The sequence below is a fragment of the Mus caroli genome, unplaced genomic scaffold (assembly GCF_978045245.1).
Source record: "Mus caroli unplaced genomic scaffold, Mus_caroli_1 scaffold_16, whole genome shotgun sequence".
NCBI classification, from domain to species: Eukaryota; Metazoa; Chordata; class Mammalia; order Rodentia; family Muridae; genus Mus; species Mus caroli.
Genome location: NW_028227271.1, coordinates 66,418,297 through 66,436,757, shown reverse-complemented (window position 1 = coordinate 66,436,757; position 18,461 = coordinate 66,418,297). Strand labels below are relative to the sequence as shown.

The following is an 18,461-nucleotide window of genomic DNA, read 5'->3' as shown; positions in this document are numbered from 1 at the left end:
ATCTAATGCATACTTCCTTTCTTCACAGGCATCAGGCCCACACATCCAGCACAGAAATACAGAAATGCAATACCTATACACTTGAAAGAAAATCATTTGCTTTTCTTAAATTTCAAAAGCTGTGCTGGAGGGATGGCTCAGTGGTTAAGAGCACTGACTGCTCTCCCAGAGGTCCTTGAGTTCAATTCCCATGGTGGCTCACAGCCATCTATAATGCCCTCTTCTGGTGTGTATGAAGATAGCAATGATGCACTCACATAAAATAAAGAAATAATTAAAGAAAAAAAATTTTGAAAGCCAATGTGTTAAGAAAATCCAACCAATGCTGGAACAAAACAGGCAAAGCAGAACAACACTATAACTGTGTGTGACGACAACTAGCTCCTGCAGTTTTTAGCCCTGGGTCCAACAGTGAAGACCCAAGCTATAGCCGGATCTGAAAGTGCACACCTATAATCCCAGCACACTGGAAGAAGTGGCAAATTAGACTCTAAATTAGAGTTTAGTCTGTACTATACAGTGAAGCAGTCTGAAAAATACTAAGACTCAATCAAGCCTGTTTCACTTAGTAAGTTATAGACCAGATCACAATATATTAACACCAGTGTTTGGAAAAGGATAATTTATCTTTTAAGAATTCAATGCCAAGCCAGGCGTGGTGGTGCACTCCTTTAATCCCAACACTCAGGAGGCAGAGGCAGGCGGATTTCTGAGTTCGAGGCCAGCCTGATCTACAAAGTGAGTTCCAGGACAGCCAGGGCTACACAGAGAACCCCTGTCTTGGGGAAAAAAAAAAAAAAAAGAATTGGATGCCAGAAATAATATTGCTTCAACTCCTGCTCTGACAGTCTGCTATTGTTACATACCTTTACCATAGCCATCGGGCAACAGTGTATTACTTGTATGAAGATTCTACACTATGACGTATAAACACGGTATTTTCATTTTTTTTAAAGTCCAAACTCTATACCAATTACTTTTTTGATAAAACGTTAGAAATATATGTGAAAAGCATTAACAAAATTTTAGACATATAAAACTACCTTGACAGAGTCTTAATGATATCATTTATATACACAGATCTAGTTTGAATAATTCCAGTGGTAGGTATAAACAAAATCCATTCAAATTTTAAAATGAGAAACTTCCTTAGGCCTTGCTCTACATTCATACCTTTGGCAATCTTCTGGGCTGTTTCTAGAATGGTGATTGCAGCAGGATAAGCCCGGCCACTTACAGCTGACATAAACGGGGTCATTCCTCTTGCATCCCTAATGAGAAGAGATTATACGTGAGGATCTTATCTTCTAGATGAGGTGTGGAGGCAGAGAGGCAGAGAGGCAGAGAGGCAGAGGCAGGCAGATCTCTGTGACTAGCCAACCTGGTCTACAGAATTCCAAGCCAGCCAAGGCTACACAGTAGGACATAGTCTCAAAACAAACAAACCCATAGATGTTACCTTCCTATTTTACTGAAAAAGATGATAATCATTCATGATAATCATTCTACTTAGGTCTGTCTGCATCACAGAAAGCCTACTGTGTGATCCTCTAGGGAAACAAGCTTAATCGTAGCCTACTGAGGAGGTCCCTTCTGCCTCAGTCTCCTAAGTGCTTGGATGATGGCCAGGCCAACATCATTCTGTGTTTTTCTTCCACAGAAAAACATGCACACCGAGTCAACTAATATGAAAGTTGGTCTCTATTCATTCAGGGTGTGTTCTCTAATGCTGACCTTTCACTGAAGAAAATTTACTAACAGAGGAAATATAATCCTGATGCTTTAAATTCATATAAACAGTGTTTTAGTAGCAGAGGAATAATATTGATAGATTCTAATGTTTTTTAATGCGTCACAGGATCAATTTAAACAGTAAGTTATGCCTCTTACTTGGCAGAAAGAAGCTCTCGTAGATAAGGCTGCAGAACAGCACTGTCGCATAGTAATTTTAATATGAAATGTGCGTTTGCCTTTCGATCCTTGGATTCTACTACAGATGGCTCTGTGGAAGGACCTGTAATAAAGCAGAATCATTTAATACCAAGTTAAGCAAGAGAGAGTTCTGCAAACCTATCAGATATGTATTAAGTTGAAAGAACAATATCCATGAAGATAAAATTAACTTATTAGAAAATTTTGAAGCATATTAACGTATTTTGTAAATTTCAAGTGATTTCTTAATGTAAATATGCAAACATTCCACTGTAATGCATATAAAATATAGAAGAGGATGTACAGGTTTTTAGCAACCAAAAAATCTGAGACAAAAGAACGAAAATTTACTTAGAGTCCTATATCAGGTGTGTTATTTTTAATTCAAGAAGCCCAAGCAGACATATAGTCCAGTCTTACCTGGAATGGCGGAGGTGCTGGGTCCTTGGCCACTGCCAGTCGCTGCCGTGGTAAGAGATCCCACAGCGGGGGCCAGGATAAAATCAATATCACCATCTTTCGGTAAACAGAACAGCAGGATGCATATCATTATGGGCGCATACCCCTAACCATTTTCTTAACAGGCCTTACGGATTTTCTCCATAAACCAATGGTCAAATCCAACAAAAGGTTAAGTGGGAATTTCTTTTCAAGGCTATAGGAGGAATCCACTGGGTGAATCACTCATTTATTTTGATGTATTACCAATCAAGAGGCAGTCTAGCCTTTTAAAAGTACAGAAATAAATTATGTCAAGAGTAAGTTCTAAAAAAACAAACTCTGAAAGCCAATTTTTCAACTAATCCAGTTGTAGTGTTTACCATACTACATTCACAAGTTTTTAAGCATTTTACAAAATGTTCAGCTTTTTTCCTTTCACAACCTTGCCTTTTTATTAAACACTGAATAAAACAAGAAGAGCTCTTACCAGGATCCATTGAAGGAGGGTCAGGAACCCAGCTAGGGGGAGCTATGGGGGGTGAAACTGGATCCTGGTGGTCACTGGATGAAGCTCCAGCCTCATGTCTACCCAAACCAGCTGCTCTCAATGATCGTCTCATCATTTCCCGTAATCTCAAACTAGAAGGACATGGACAAAATTGAAACTCATTACCGTGGCTCACCTAACAGGAGGCATGTATATAGAAGTTCTCATCTGAGAAGGTCAAAGACTGGTCTACAAGCAAACACTCCAGGCAAGGGAATGAAAGGCAAATGCCAAGTCTATAGCTCACAGAATGAGTCAGTAGAGGACAGAGATGAAGCTAGGGAGTCTAGCATCCAGTGCATTACAGTAGCTCCCTAAAGACTTAAGCAAAGGAAACAAAAGTCTCAGTGAAGAAGAATTAGAAATAGTCTTTTGTGCATTTAGGATAAAGGAACAGCTAGACATTAGAAGTGTTTCAGTCCTATTTCCTAAAAATTAAGTTTAGTAACGAATATCAATAAAACTACTGATTAGTACAAAATGGTATTAGTCTAAATCCCTTTTCTGTAACTCAAAAGCAATTAAACTAATATCCACATGAGCAATTTTAAAACCAAGAACAGTTTAAGTGTTTTAATACCCAGAAGTCCCCCAAAACCAAAAACAACAAAACAAAACCAAAAGCCTCAATAGCATAATTCACATCTTCAAGAAATTAAACTAAAAGTGTTACTACCTGGGGCTTGATTTGGTTATTTTTCCTTCTGTTATGTAAAAAGAACACTGCATAGCTGGTTTACACCACTAAAACGATTACAACCTCATTGTGGGACCTGGTGCCTTCCTACACAAAAGCCTGTACTGTACCTGAATAAAAGCTTCCAACAGCCACGCAGACACGCTTAGGAATAATAGAAATTAAAAGAGCCAAATCCCTTCATTGAGCCACACTTTTTAAAACTTCTAAATAAAAACTCAATTGTCAGGGCAAGATAACACATAGGGACTTCTGTTTACCATGCAGCCATAATCCCAAAGACATGACTTCTAGTGTGAGATCTGACACTTTGAGATGAGAACATAAATGACCCTAAGTGATTGTTAATGTTTGAGTCTCCAACTGTAAGAACTATTTAATCTCTGAGTAAATGTTTTTCCACATCAACCTAGTATTGCTTTTGTAAGATAGAAAGGGCACGTCCAATTCTTTTATAAGATGCTATTTCCAGAAATGCAGTTTTTAGAAGCTTATTTGTGCTATACTTTTTTGAATAAACACTGAAAGATCCCACAAAGTAAATTTTAATGTCTCAAATATATTACTTATTATAATATTCACTCCTATAAATATAAATAATAAACAATTCCCCCTCACCAATTTAGAAATTAAATTAGTGATTAAAAGTTTTTGTAAGACAGAAGAGAGCAGAGTGGCATGACTATTTCAGTCAACGTCACTTCTCTGTTTAAAGTCATCACTCCAGAGAAAAAAAGCCGCTTTCTTTCTTCCCCCTGACAGAATCCCCCAGTGACTGTACACTGTGAAGATGGGGAAAAGGCAGTAAGAACCTGAGAATAGACGTGTGCCTGGGGCTTCAAGGAGCATGCTCATTCCAAGTACACAGTGAGGTGCCTACTGGGTAGGAAATATACAGGAAGTGACTGTAAAGGCAAGTCAGGCATGAGGTAACACAGGCAGTGGCAAGCTAGAGGTATATATACATGGTCATCTAAAGGCATTCAGATCTTTAAAAAATTAACACTACATAGGCCAAAGAAAACACGTGTGGGGTATTCTCCAACAGCTAGCTTAGAGTACATTAAAAAGGAAGAAAGGAAACTGAGAGCACAGTCTCATCTTGAACTTGCAAACTCCCAGCTTTGTTGTTGTGATGTAGTCAATTCAATATTAATGAGGGGTCATTCTTTGTCATGTTTTTAAATTGTCCTTAACCTTTTTCTTCATTAGGTCTTGGGAACATTTTTAAGTATATTGCCCAGCTCCTCACACAGATTCTTAAAAAAATAAAAAAACAAAAAGAAAAAGAAAATTCATCTTCAAGATGCTGTACACAATTCATGGATTCACCTGGATCCTCAGCCACTGAGGACAGCACTGAGGACAGCACTGAGGACAGCGAGGCCACCGTGGCTGCTAAGATTCAGAGTTTTGACATTTCTTCACAGAGGCTTGCCCGGAGTCATCATGTGTTCTGACAATATGGAAGAATTCAAGGATGGTGTAATTTCCTCTTTGTAAGCACGTTATGTCCATGCTACAGAAGCCTTAGAATCCAGTCATGTTCAAATATACCACTGTGACAAAAAAGTGAAGGTCATGTGTCTTCCAGATTAACAATCGCTAGAGTATACACACCTGCAATCAGATGCATCAACCAAGCTTTCCACTAAATCTGCCCTTTGAACTCAGGAACTATTGAGTCACATCATAGCATCATCAGAAGTCATTACAGTATTCCATTCAACAGTGAAACTGCATCAGCTCTGAGCTCACAGCTCAGGAATCCCAGCCTGCATACTCATCAGGGGGCATCGCCTAGAAAATCCATTGTAGGCTAGTGGAGGGTCTCACTTCAGTGAAGCAGTCTGTGGACTTCCTACTGCCCGGCGAGATGAATAGCCTCCTGTGCTGCCATCGGTTCAGCCGGCAGCCCTGAGTTTGCACTGGGTAAGAGCACTGCAGTGGAATCTTCGGCAAATCCCTCAAAGGAGCTTATTACTCTGCAAACTTATCTCCGTGAGCAACTCTTCGCCCACGCTTGAAGCTCCTTTTAGTCTTTGCCTTCAAAATAATCCTTATATGAAAAAAGATGGCAGTATTGGCATTGAACCAACCATACCAGAGTCCAAAGTGATTGGCACCTGCAATTTCCCTGAGGAAATGAAATACCTGAAACAATTCAGACTAATTTCTTCATGAAGAATTTAAGTTGTTTTCCATTTTGAAGTCAACACTTTGCTTAATGTGTTTCTAAATAAATAAGCTGATAATAATTTCCATTCTGTGTAGTATACATAAAGTTTCTGTGCTATTTAAAATTATAATTTGATCATCCACAGGATTTTTTTAAATGTTCCTTTTGGATCTTTTTGAGCTCAGGAACCTATCAACCTGGTAGCCTTCCTAATGCCAATTTAAGAAGAAAAAAAAAAAACCAACAGCACTTTGAAAGGGAAAGATGAGGTTCTGCAGAAAAGAGGCAAATAGAACTGGATGTGAAGCAGCTCACCACCTGTCACAGGACCACGCAGGCATCAGTGCTTCACCAGCCACAGGTCAGTAACCAGCAACTCTGACTTCAATAGCTCAAATTTGTCTTTCCTACAGAAAACTACTGAACTCTTTACTTATCACGTAGTCAAATACCTAACAATTTTAAATAAGTTATTAAATAGCTTATATGAAGGACTATCCATCCAACAGCTCAGAAAACCTAGAAAATTTTAAAATCAAGCATTCAAAATACACACCAGCCTTTCATTTCTTCCCCGGCCATTAAGACATCTGAGGAATGGACCTAAAGAAAACAACTACCTAAGAAGAATAGTAAGTTCAGAAAAGATGAAGTCTGAGCTGTGTTTTCAAATGATCCTGCTTATCAAGTGTGAGCGATCCTAGTGTTCAGAGCTGAACTCTAATTAGTCAGGCATTGTCCCAGTGTAATTGGAAGGAGCCAAAAACAAAACAAAAGAGAACCCACCAATTCATGCACATGACAGTAAGAGACACACTGCTTTCTGTACTTGGACTTTTTTCCTCCAATTAAAGTTTCCTTGTAAAAATCATATTACCTTCGAGTACTTGATGATCCAGCCCGATTACCTGGGCCGTTACTTGAAACAACTGATATTGCATTTGCAATGGCCTCCACAGCAGAAAGCCTTTCTGCAAATGTATTTCTTTCTGAGCGCTCAGCTTCTGAAACATAAGAAAGACATTTAGAATTAACCTTTGGAAACAACTGACAGCCCACACCACGGCATGCAAGCTGGCCAGGAAATACGAAGTCCTGTGTGCTAGCTAGCGCTTCAAGTAACAAAGTAACCATGCTCTTAACACCATCAAGGATGTGAGAGATTAAACCAGGTCCTTTACTCAGTTTCTTTACTCTGCCTTATTTCAACAACATATAAACTTTAGTGGACTTAATTTTTGTTATTAAGTAACTTTTACTATTAAGTAAAAATAAAGACTCAATCACTAGTGTATCAGTCTCAGTTTATACGCTACCTATAAACAAACCCTACTGATTTTGTGACATTAAAAATGAAACCCATGAAGACCAAAATGTGGACACTGTGCCCCTTCTTAGAATTGGGAACAAAACACCCAGGGAAGGAGTTACAGAGACAAAGTTCGTAGCTGTGATGAAAGGATGGACCATCTAGAGACTGCCGTATCCAGGGATCCATCCCATAATCAGCTTCTAAACGCTGACACCATTGCATACACTAGCAAGATTTTGCTGAAAGGACCCAAAGATAGCTGTCTCTTGTGAGACGATGCCGGGGCCTAGCAAACACAGAAGTGGATGCTCACAGTCAGCTATTGGATGGATCACAGGGCCCCCAATGGAGAAGCTAGAGAAAGTACCCAAGGAGCTAAAGGGATCTGCAACCCTATAGTTGGAACAACATGATGAACTAACCAGTACCCCAGAGCTCTTGTCTCTAGCTGCATATGTATCGAAAGATGGCCTAGTCGGCCATCACTGGAAAGAGAGGCCCATTGGACTTGCAAACTTTATATGCCCCAATATAGGGGAATGCCAGGGCCAAAAGAATGGGAATGGGAGGGTAGGGAAGTGGGGGGCGGTATGGGGGACTTTTGGGATAGCATTGGAAATGTAATTGAGGAAAATATGTAATTAAAAAAAAAAATGAAACCCACAGTCACATTTCAAAATGCAGTGTCCATAATAGCATCAGCAGAATTCAAAATAATTACCAAGTTGTACTTTAGGGTCTTCCTTCATTTAGCTAATAAAAAAAATCCATAGCAAAAACAACAACAAAAAACCCCACATACCCTTATTTATTTTCCAGTAACATTTATTAACCCTTCTAAATTCCAAGCAACAGAACAAAACTTTGATCCGGGAGGCTTGAAATACCACATTCCTACTGTAAATTTATTGGGGATTAAGGGTGGGAAGTGGCCGGAGAGACAGGCAGCTCACAGCTATCAAGAGCACTTTCTATATCACAGGGCAGTGGTAGCACAAGCCTTTAATCCCAACACTCAGGAGGCAAAGGCAGGTGAATATTTATGGGTTCAAGACCAGCCTGGTCTACAAAACGAGTCTCAAGGGCCACAGAGAGAAACCCGGCCTCAAAACAAACAAAAACCAAAAACAAGCACTCACTGCTCATGTTCACCTCCAACTCCACCTGAGGAGATCCAAAGCTCCTGGCCTCCCTAGAACTGGCACACATGTCAGATAGACAGACAGACATGTAAATTAAAAATAAAGGTTTAAGGGAGTGGAGAGATGGCCCAGCAATTAAGAATACACACTACTCTTCCAAGAGACCAAAGTAAGGTTCTCAGCACAATGTGGCTCACAGCTGCCTGCTCTAAAGTCCAGCTCCATCCAGGGGATCAATCAGGTCTTCTCCGACACCTGGCACCCACCAGTGTACACATAACCACCCACAGACATACACACGTACATGTATTTTAAAATATGAAAGTCTTTCAAGTCATTTGTACTTATAAAATTAGTGAAGTTCATTTAGTATCAACACAGACCAAACTTATTATCTGCTTACACATCTAACCCTTAGAAATATTTTTACCACATAACAAACGTCAGACCTTCCGAGACCATATAAAATAAAGTGAAAAGGTTGCAAGTTCTCTACAGGAGTCTTCTTTCCCTAGAGTTCTTGCAAAGGCTTTGTTATGGTTCGGAATCTTACCCTCTTCTTCTTTAGTTTCCTTATTGCTGGTTGGAAAGCAAACCGATACACAAGCATGTAAAATGTTCCGGTTCCCATCACATCTGTGGCTGATGAACGTCTGTACCATCTGCAGGTTCTGCTCTAAAACAACGGCCTGCTCCAGGTTCCCGAGATGCTGTCGGCAGGCCTCGTAGTCGCATCTGAGAACGTGCTGCATTAAGGTCTGCTTCTGTTCTCAGGCACAAGAGGGGAAAACACTTCAATGAAACTAAACACCAAACATGTCAAAAATTAGATACATGAGAACTGCCTCAAGGCCACTATAATATAATCGTATCTTCAAGGAAGCAGAAACTGATCACAAGTGGCCTGGCAAGGATGAACTCATCTATACTCTGTGAAGAGAGTATGCAAGCGAGAATAAAGTGAAGAACCTGAGGGAAATGTCTTCAGTATTCCAAACCACCTCAACCTGTAGCCAGTAGAAAAGCAGTCAACAGGCTGAGTAGTTGAACGAGAATGCTTGCATGTGATACACAACCGTGTCTGGTGACACCCTGAGATGCACTCCAGCTTTCAAATTACAACTCTAGCAATACTGTCAGCCAATTAATTAAGCAAAGGATATATATTTTATTCCAGATTTATTTTTCAGCACCTCGTTGTTTTAAGAGTTACATTTCAGGACCCACAAGAAGGTTCAGGGGGGGTAAAGTACTTGCTACCAAGCCAGACCACCTGAGTTCAATCCCCAAAACCCACATAGTGAAGAAAATTAACTCCCACAAGCTGTGCTCTGGCTTCCATACATGCCTCTATAACCACACCACAATCATGGGTATACACAATAACAAAGATTTATAAAGAGTTACATGATGATGGCCGACTAGGCCATCACTGGGAAGAGAGGCCCCCTTGGTCTAGCAAACTTTCTATGCCCCAGTACAGGGGAACGCCAGGGCCAAGAAGTGGGAGTAAGTGGGTTGGGGAGCAGGGCGGGGGAGGGTCTAGGGGACTTTTGGGATAGAATTTGAAATGTAAATGAAGAAAATGTCTAATAAAATAATGTGGGGAAAAAAGTTACATTATGTTGTGATACATGAAACACAAAACTTTTGACTCTCTAGGAATCATGATAGGTGTAAATTCCAAAGTCAATGACAGATCTACACAAGACAGTAACGATGCTGTAAGGTATACATAGAAAATATCACTAGCTGTCTCACAGCAAAAAGAAGTAGTTTGATTGCTGGAAAGATGGCTCATCAATTAAAAGTAGATGATATTTTTGCAAAGAACCCAGAATGAGTTCCCAGAGGCCACAGCCTTCTGTAATTGTAGTCCCAAGGGATCTGACACACTACTCTGGCTTCCTCGGGCACCAACAACACATATGCTGCACAAACACATGTTTGCAAATATTTATACACATATAAAATCAAATCTTTTGAACAAACAAACAAAAAATAGCATAGAAATGAAAACTAAAATTATGGAACCCTTAATAGATTATAAAGCACTGGTTTTATTCTAAAAAGCAAACTCATTTTTTGTACAAACAGGTATGTATGAAAATACAAAGGCACAAAGGAAAGGGCACTGAACCTTGCCAGAAACCTGCCTAAATAAAGTCTCCCCTGACTAGACTTATGGGGAAGAAGGGGCCCTAGAGGGCTCACCGTCCACATGGGACAGTAAATCTTACAGGATCTGGCCTGTGTGAGAAAGCCGTTTTCACGCTGGGCAAACTTATGCACTGAAGCGAAAGACAAGGCCTTTGCAGAAGCCAAAAACCCAGTGTGTGGGCAGCACGGGGTTTCCTTTTCTTCTGTATACACTACTCACAGTACACGGGTAACACTGGTGTTTCCTTGCTTTGTGTACCAGGATATACAGCACACTAGCCACTTGGCTGGCACCAGCAACTCTACAGGAAACTCCTAACCCCGACTGGCACTGTCAGTATTGTGCTTAGCTATGCTGCAAGACTCACCCCTATAGCAAAGGGCACAGGGAATTTAAAAAAAAAAAAACCCGCAGCTCTACCCATGTCACATTTAAATCACTCAACTCGGTTGTCTTAGTCTTCAGGTTTCTGATTTTCTTATTTCCCATTGCCCTTGTAGATACATGATAAACATCCTCAAGGTCACATGTCTAAAAGCAAAGAACCTATGCTAACTCTACCTCCTAAACTTCTTTAGATGCTCCAAAAATAGCAGCTTCATTCTTGCAAACCTTTGACTGTCAAGAGAGCCCAGCAGTGAGAAGTGTTCTGTTGTGGAATCCTGACAACTCTGGCTCCATCCCCAGAACCCAAGTAAAAAGAGAACCAACTCCACAAAGCTGAGTGCTGACCTCTAAATGTGTACCTTGGCACACATGTACACATGCGCAAGCTCACGCATGTGAGCATGCACAAGGCACACACACACACACACACACACACACACACACACACACACGTGTGTGCGCGCGCACGGATAGAGATAATTTTGAATGAATAAAACAAGACTTTTTATTCTTTCTTCTTGAATTTGATCCCTTGCATTTAGCAAATTTAAATTTGCTGATTCTATTTGTGAAACCAAATCACAATCTAAATCTACTTCAGCTAAAACTGCATGGAGACATTAGTAAGAACATCTCTACTACAGCTCACAGCCCTGCACCAAAGTGAGGTCATCTCCCCGACCTTCCTCCACCTACTGCTCTCTCCTCCACCCACTCACCACCCCAGTCCCCAGAGTAAACAAATCAGACTTGGAGCTCTCCCTTGACTACCATCCAAATAACAAGCTTGACAGTTTCTAGTTCCTTCAAGTTGATCAAATCTCTCCTGTCCCCTTTTCCCATTCCTAAGAGTTCAAGTTTGCTTTGGTTTTGACTTTGTTTTTGACCACGCCCCTAAAGCCCCAATACTTTATTACTAATCTTTGTTTTAAAAAAAATATGTCATTCACAACTCAAAGTTCTTCTGTTGGTATTCAGTTCAAATTTAGGTGCATCAGGTAAGGACAGTCACCCTAAGCTCTCCCCAGCCATACTACCTGCTACTTCTGACCAACACCACCCTCATCTCTTGGCTAAATACATTTTTCTAACATTAATGAGTTTCAAAGATGACACCTAGTACCACAGACAGCAATCTCTTCATCCTCACCCCAGATATCATGTCCTCAAAAACTTATCCAGTCTGATTTCTCTTCATCAATATGCTATCCCAACAGTATTTATATGTATGCCTTTTTAAAGACAAATTATATCATAATCACCGATTTTTCTTACCTCTTGTTATATTAATAAACTATTATAGGGGAAGAAGGGATAATGAATGATCTTTTCATGAATTTAAGACCTATTTTCTTCTGATTTAAAGTACCAAGTAATTTCAAAAGTTAGATTACCTCTACAGCCATGATGATAATAGCTGCTTTCTTTTTGATCGTTGAGTTGGCAGGAAGGTTTATTAAAGAATGTACGCCCATCCCAAGACTACTAATTGGTGGGAGATCAAGCCAGTCAGGATCCCGTATTCCTCCCATGCAATCTTTGGCCATTGGGTAGATAGTACCATTTCCATCTCGAAGAATAATAGGAGATTCCTACAATAGATGAAAGACACTAAATAATGCTTGTTCTAGTCACAGATGGCTACACAAGCCTGGTGTGAGCAAGCATGCCCCGATTCCAGTACTTGGAAGGACAAGATAGAACAGCTCAAGTTCTGCCTAAGCTTGGGACCCTTATCATCCCCCCACCCAAAGGGGGGGGGGGGGAGACAAAGGGGTGAGAGTAAACCAAGATGGATTTTACAATAAGTGTACTTATTTTAAAATTACCTAAATGTTAGAAATAACAAGCGTTCATAATAGAAAGTGCTAAGTATTATACAGCCTTCATTGATTCTCTAGTAGGCAAACCCTAAGTGGCACAAAAATGCCAGTTTGTATCTGCTCTTTAAAACAACAAAAAATAAAAAGATAAGTTGAGCTTCTTACCTGCCCAGCAGTGAAGATAGCGACACTCCTCTCATCCTGACCAAGAAAAGCAACACTGCTTGTTGGGAAATTATTCTCTTGTTCAGCCTTCCCTGTGGCAAGATCAAAGACACAATACCGAACCCAGCTTCCCGTCTTCAGAACAGCATGGACACCTTTCAAAGGCACAGAAATAAAAAGAAAAATAACAAAGTCTTCCACACCAGTTGTGAAAACATCCAGCCACATTTCACTCTGTTGTGTTACATGCCAAGGTAAAACTGTCAAATCTCAAACAACTGTACCCTAGTCCCGTATGTTTCAAAAGATCTAAGCTGTACACAACTGTACAAGGCTTACCTTTGGAATCCACATTTACTGCTAGTATTTCAGTCTTCTCCGGTATACAAAGCTTTTTGGGAGTCCTCTGAAAACAGTCGGGAACTTTTGGGGTGCCACCCGTTTTGACAACCTGCAAAACAACACACGTAATTTTGCTCTCACTGTAACACTCTCAATGAGTTCCATCACCACATTCTCTCAACTCCCGCACATACCTGCAGCTCATCAATTCGAAGTAGCCTGCAGTCCTGCAGGAGCGAGGAAGGGTCGGCGTCTGGACCAGAGCTATTCTGACAGGTGGTGTTAGTAGATGTTCCTGGAAACTTAACAGCGACATAGGCACCATCTACCTTCAGCACCTGGAAATAAGAGATAGATACAATTAGTAAATATTTTAAAAGGCTTCAATAAAAGCATGCAAATTCTGCTTGTCCAACTGACAATACTAAAGACACTCAAATCCTTGTAAGTACATATCAATGAATACCACATTGTAAGGTCAACCTAGAAAAAACAAAAAACAAAAAACACAGAACTTTGTTGTTTATATCAACAAATTACAACTGAAAGAAACAACTCACACAGCCACTAATCACAACGAGTGCTAAGCCATTTACTGACCCAAAACTAGGTTCACCCATATAAACCTCTTATCTTCTGTCCTCATTGCCTAAGCAGCAATATCTGATAAACAGGTCTTTTTCAGGTTTCATGTGTGCTACACAGGTCTTCACCATGCAGCTGAGTGGGGCCTTGAATAATTCTGGGTCCTTCTGCCTCCACCTCCAAAGGGATGGCATTACATACACCACTGATCCATCCCAACACTTTCTGCATCCATATAGGTCAGCAGCCTAGAAAGCCGCAAGGCTCTTCAAATGGGATTGGCATGACTGGGGACAAATATATGTTACTAATATTTTATTTAATAAATTCAAATTGCCAGATCCACAGCTTGTGGCCACAGAGCTGTCAAACTGGAAATCAGATCAACAATACAGACAGACAGACAAGCACAGGACTTGGAAGCAGGACACTTGACTCTCACCTCTTCTACTTAGTATTTGTGAGTCAGTGTGATTTTCCCAAGTCAAACTACAGTTAATCAAAGGCCCTTAAAAATTGTACATCTTGGTTTACTATCTCTTTCCATTGTGTACAAATGAAAACAATCATACTTTAAAAGATTATATTTTACAAAAGTAAAAAGCAATCAGAAAATCTTCACTGCCCAGATATTCTATGCTGTAGAGAAATTCAAATTTTGTACTGAGGGGCAAAAGGGTCAATTAATGACATTCAAGTAAATGGCTTCCATTTACTTGACTTCTTGGAAGAAGAAAGAGGAAAACGAACAAGGTAGTGCAAAGGAAAGAGAGCTTAGTGCTACAAATGAGCAGCTTCAGAGTCTCAGTAACGTTATCAGAAAGTACTGTGCTGCGACAGCAAGCGAGCTCCGCAGCTGAGGACTCACACCGCACAGTCCTGAGGGCCAGTGTGCATGTAACACACAAGCATCATGCAAGGGCCTGTTAACTCAGGTACCAATGGATTCACCACACAGGCAGGCACACACACATGCTCGTGAGAACGCACACACACGCGCACACGCACACACACACACACACACACACACACACACACACCTCCCATACACATAACTAATCTAATTGTTTAAAAAGACAGATAGTAATGTATCACTCTACAGCTCTTCTATACATCTAAACTTACCACAAAGTAACCTAAAACAACTCCCCAAGGCACACGAGATGGCTATTCCTGGTTGTCAGTTTGACTACATTAGGAATTAACTAAAACTCAGGGGGCTGGGTACACCTGTGAGGAATTTCTTAAGTCAAATGAAGAGGAAAGGCCCACTTTTAATCTGGGCGATACCTTCTGCCTGTAGCCTACAAAGAGGATGCAGAAGGGAACTGTTTGCCCTGTGCTCCCTCGCTCGCTTGCTCCCACAAGGAAAGACTTTCCTTCACTGGCACTGGAGCTTCTTCATAAGATTCCAGTATACACAGAAGGCCGACTGAGACAGGCAGCCGCGAGGACTTAATAACTACCAGCTCCTTGGACCTTCCATTATTAGACGGTCACTGCTAGACTAGCTGGCCCACATAAGTCATCCTAACAAGTCCTATGTATATTCCTGCTATCGGTTCTGTCCTCTGGGGAGTCTTCATACACCACAGCATCACCTCCAACAGAGACCCATCTGAAGTACAACTCAGACTGATGAACCCACTACAGGCAGCCTTGAAGAAAGGGGTCTCAGACACTAACCATAAAAACCTTCAAGGAACCAAAATGAGGTACTAAGTACTAACTAATTCTCAACTATTTTGAACAAACCTTGCCAACAGGAACATTCTTAACATCTTCAACAAAAACAACTTCCCGAAGGGACCACTGCTCCTCATTCACCTTCTCCTCTTCTTTCGGGGCAGGAGTTGACCGACGTCGTTCTTAACAATAAAATGTTAAGTATCAAAGGGAGAATATAAAAAAACCTTTATAGAGTCTATCTAACCATACCAGCAAAGACAGTTAGCAAAGGAATGGAGAATCTTTAAGTCACCCCTTTCTGAATAGAGGCTGTAACATAAAACTCTTACTTCACATAAACTCACCATAAACAAAGAAGAGCTACAACTGGTTACTGCTTAACTAGATTAATATTATTACAATCAAATCCTAAAATGAGCCAAAATGTGTGTGCTACATTTAAAAAGGAATATATTCTATGTTCTTAAAACACTATGTAGCTTCAATCTGTGACTTTCAAGGAGCCTGAAATCTAGGACACAGTTCTAAACCCAGGTTTATAAATTCTAAGAACAAGTTGAAATCATGTCATAACTAATATACAAAGTAGTAAGGTTCTCAAAAGGAACTGTAACATATATTCTGGGCAGTGTGTGTGTGGGGGGGGTTCCATTGATGTTTACAAAGAATTTTATATATCTTTAACTATAAAAAAAGGAAACAATTTGGACCATAAATACTGTCTTTCCACTTAAAGCTGAAAAAAAAATTAAAAAAATTAAAAAGAACAAAACACCAAGGGAACACACAACATCTATAAAGAGAGACTTTTGAAATGCTGTGAGTTGGCTGTCTGCGTGGGGCCTTGCTCTGACCACTCACAACACACACAAAGCTTACTGTATGGCATGGATGCACTGCTGGCAATTGAGGAAGCATCGCTGCAGGTGGATGCTGGTGATGGTGGAGGACCCATTTCTGTTTTTACTGGTTCCTGCTTACTCTCGGGCCTGAAATGAGAAATGTAAAGTACTCAGTCTCCTTATGACTAGGAAATAAAACAACAGAACCTTTCAAACCATTGACTGGAACAAGTTTATAAAAGAGCAAAATTCTTTTTCCTTTTTTTTTTTTAATTTTGGTTTTTTTCGAGACAGGGTTTCTCTGTATAGCCCTGGCTGTCCTGGAACTCACTCTGTAGACCAGGCTGGCCTCGAACTCAGAAATTCGCCTGCCTCTGCCTCCCAAGTACTGGGATTAAAGGCGTGAGCCGCCGCCACCACCAGGCCTAAGAGCAAAAATCTTATTAATGAATAGTTTTTAAACATCAAGTGTATTTTAAGGCAACAGTTCCGTGTAATAAAACAGATACATGGTGCACATAAGGAAGATAAAGACAATAAACAAAGCTTTCCACAACTCAGGCCGGCAGCGCACACAGACCTTCTCTAGGAGATACCGCTAACATTACAACTCAGGCCGGCAGCGCACACAGACCTTCTCTAGGAGATACCGCTAACATTACAACTCAGGCCGGCAGCGCACACAGACCGTCTCTAGGAGATACCGCTAAAATTACAACTCCCTGATGGTCTGTCTACAGGCAGCACACAGTATATAAAGTATAATTATTGCTAGACATAACTACTTAGTTGCTCACAAACCTTTTAAAATTATTTTCTGTATTACATATAAAAAATAATTTGAGTCTTCACCTTAACCCTCCTACTTCCTACTGCTCTCACTGTGAATTTCATCTGAATTTAGACTAAAAGTCTTTAGTCTAAATGAAAAGGAAAAAAAAAAAAAAAAAAAAACCAACAGGGTCTCCTTATGTAGCCCTGTCTGGCCTGGAACTCACTATACAAGAGCAGCCAGCGCATCCATCTGAACTCTACAATGATTCTAAAGTGAGAGTGTTTTACCACCATGCTTGAGGCAGTCAGCACTGCTGCTCTGTAAAGAGAGATGGGGACACAGACCAATGACTGATGGCTAGCATACTCTAAGTGAAGGTTCTTCAATGGCAGGCAGGAATTTCTACTGAAGCAGAAAAGATTCTGTTCTCAACATAGAATCTTACTTAACTTTATTGACAGAAATTGCTAAATCCAAACAAGACTTTGAAAAATCTTTTTACAGAGCTTAAACATATTCTGTTCATCTTATGTACAGGTTATGTTTGGTTTTTTATTTGTTCATTTGTTCTGGCTTCTTTGAGATAAGAGTGTGTATGTGCTACTGACTGGCCTAGAAATCCCTATGTGGAACAGGCTGGCTATGAACTTGAGATCCTACCACTGCTTCCCAAGTGCTAGCTAGGGTTGACTACAGGCATACACCCAGATCATCACACCCAAATAAGTGATATTGATACATCAAAGCTGGGCCACCCCCCAGTACTATATAAAGTACAATTCCTTTTCAGAGTTCAGAATATATGAAAAAGTATAATGGTCTGTCCTTATTTTTATTTTATATATATATATAAAACTAGGAGACTCACCTATGAATCTCCTTTTAAAAAAATAAGAACTAAAACTATAAATCTTAGGTTTTAGTGTCATAGGTTTATTTTTTGTTGTTGTTGTTTTGTCTTGTTTTGTTTTTGCTTTTCAAGATAGTGTTCCTCTGTGTAGCAGTGGCTGTCCTTGAACTTGAACTCCAGAGTGCCGGGATTAAAGGCATTCTCCACCACGGCCCAGCAGTTGTATTTTTAACTTACTGAGAAACCAGCCCCTGGGCTTCCAAGCTTCAGCTTGCACTTTAGCATCACAAAAATAACAATCAGATGGTAGTCACTACGCTTGTTTGGACGTGAGACACACAAAACTTTCACAACGTAACACGGGTTTCCATGTGTAAGATGGTATAATGCACTCATAACTTAGCAAAGGGAAACCACTCTCCCATGTTACGATGATGGTAGCACACTTCTATCAGGTTACACTAACCACTTCCTTCCAGAGGAGGAACAGTCCTGGGAACCATATTAACACCTGCAAAACTCACAGGCTAATGAAAACAAACAAACAAACTAGAGTAAGACATGAAGAGAGATCCACTCTGACCACCATCAG

The 18,461-nt window shown here is 40.3% G+C and overlaps 1 protein-coding gene across 3 annotated transcripts in view; it reads right to left on the bottom strand.

Annotated features, from left to right (window-relative positions):
- Positions 1 to 18,461, bottom strand: part of Ubr5 (ubiquitin protein ligase E3 component n-recognin 5) — a 114,981-nt gene that overhangs the window by 39,043 nt on the left and 57,477 nt on the right. For all 3 annotated transcript variants that reach the window (XM_085831909.1, XM_085831908.1, XM_085831910.1), the window contains exons 15-26: positions 16,282 to 16,391; positions 15,469 to 15,581; positions 13,323 to 13,466; positions 13,126 to 13,237; positions 12,787 to 12,941; positions 12,193 to 12,390; positions 8,804 to 9,014; positions 6,674 to 6,800; positions 2,861 to 3,012; positions 2,353 to 2,448; positions 1,891 to 2,014; positions 1,174 to 1,271 (exon numbers count right to left, since the gene is read on the bottom strand). In XM_085831909.1, coding sequence (XP_085688035.1) covers positions 1,174 to 1,271; positions 1,891 to 2,014; positions 2,353 to 2,448; positions 2,861 to 3,012; positions 6,674 to 6,800; positions 8,804 to 9,014; positions 12,193 to 12,390; positions 12,787 to 12,941; positions 13,126 to 13,237; positions 13,323 to 13,466; positions 15,469 to 15,581; positions 16,282 to 16,391 — 1,640 coding nt within the window. The remainder of the gene's footprint in view (positions 1 to 1,173; positions 1,272 to 1,890; positions 2,015 to 2,352; positions 2,449 to 2,860; positions 3,013 to 6,673; positions 6,801 to 8,803; positions 9,015 to 12,192; positions 12,391 to 12,786; positions 12,942 to 13,125; positions 13,238 to 13,322; positions 13,467 to 15,468; positions 15,582 to 16,281; positions 16,392 to 18,461) is intronic.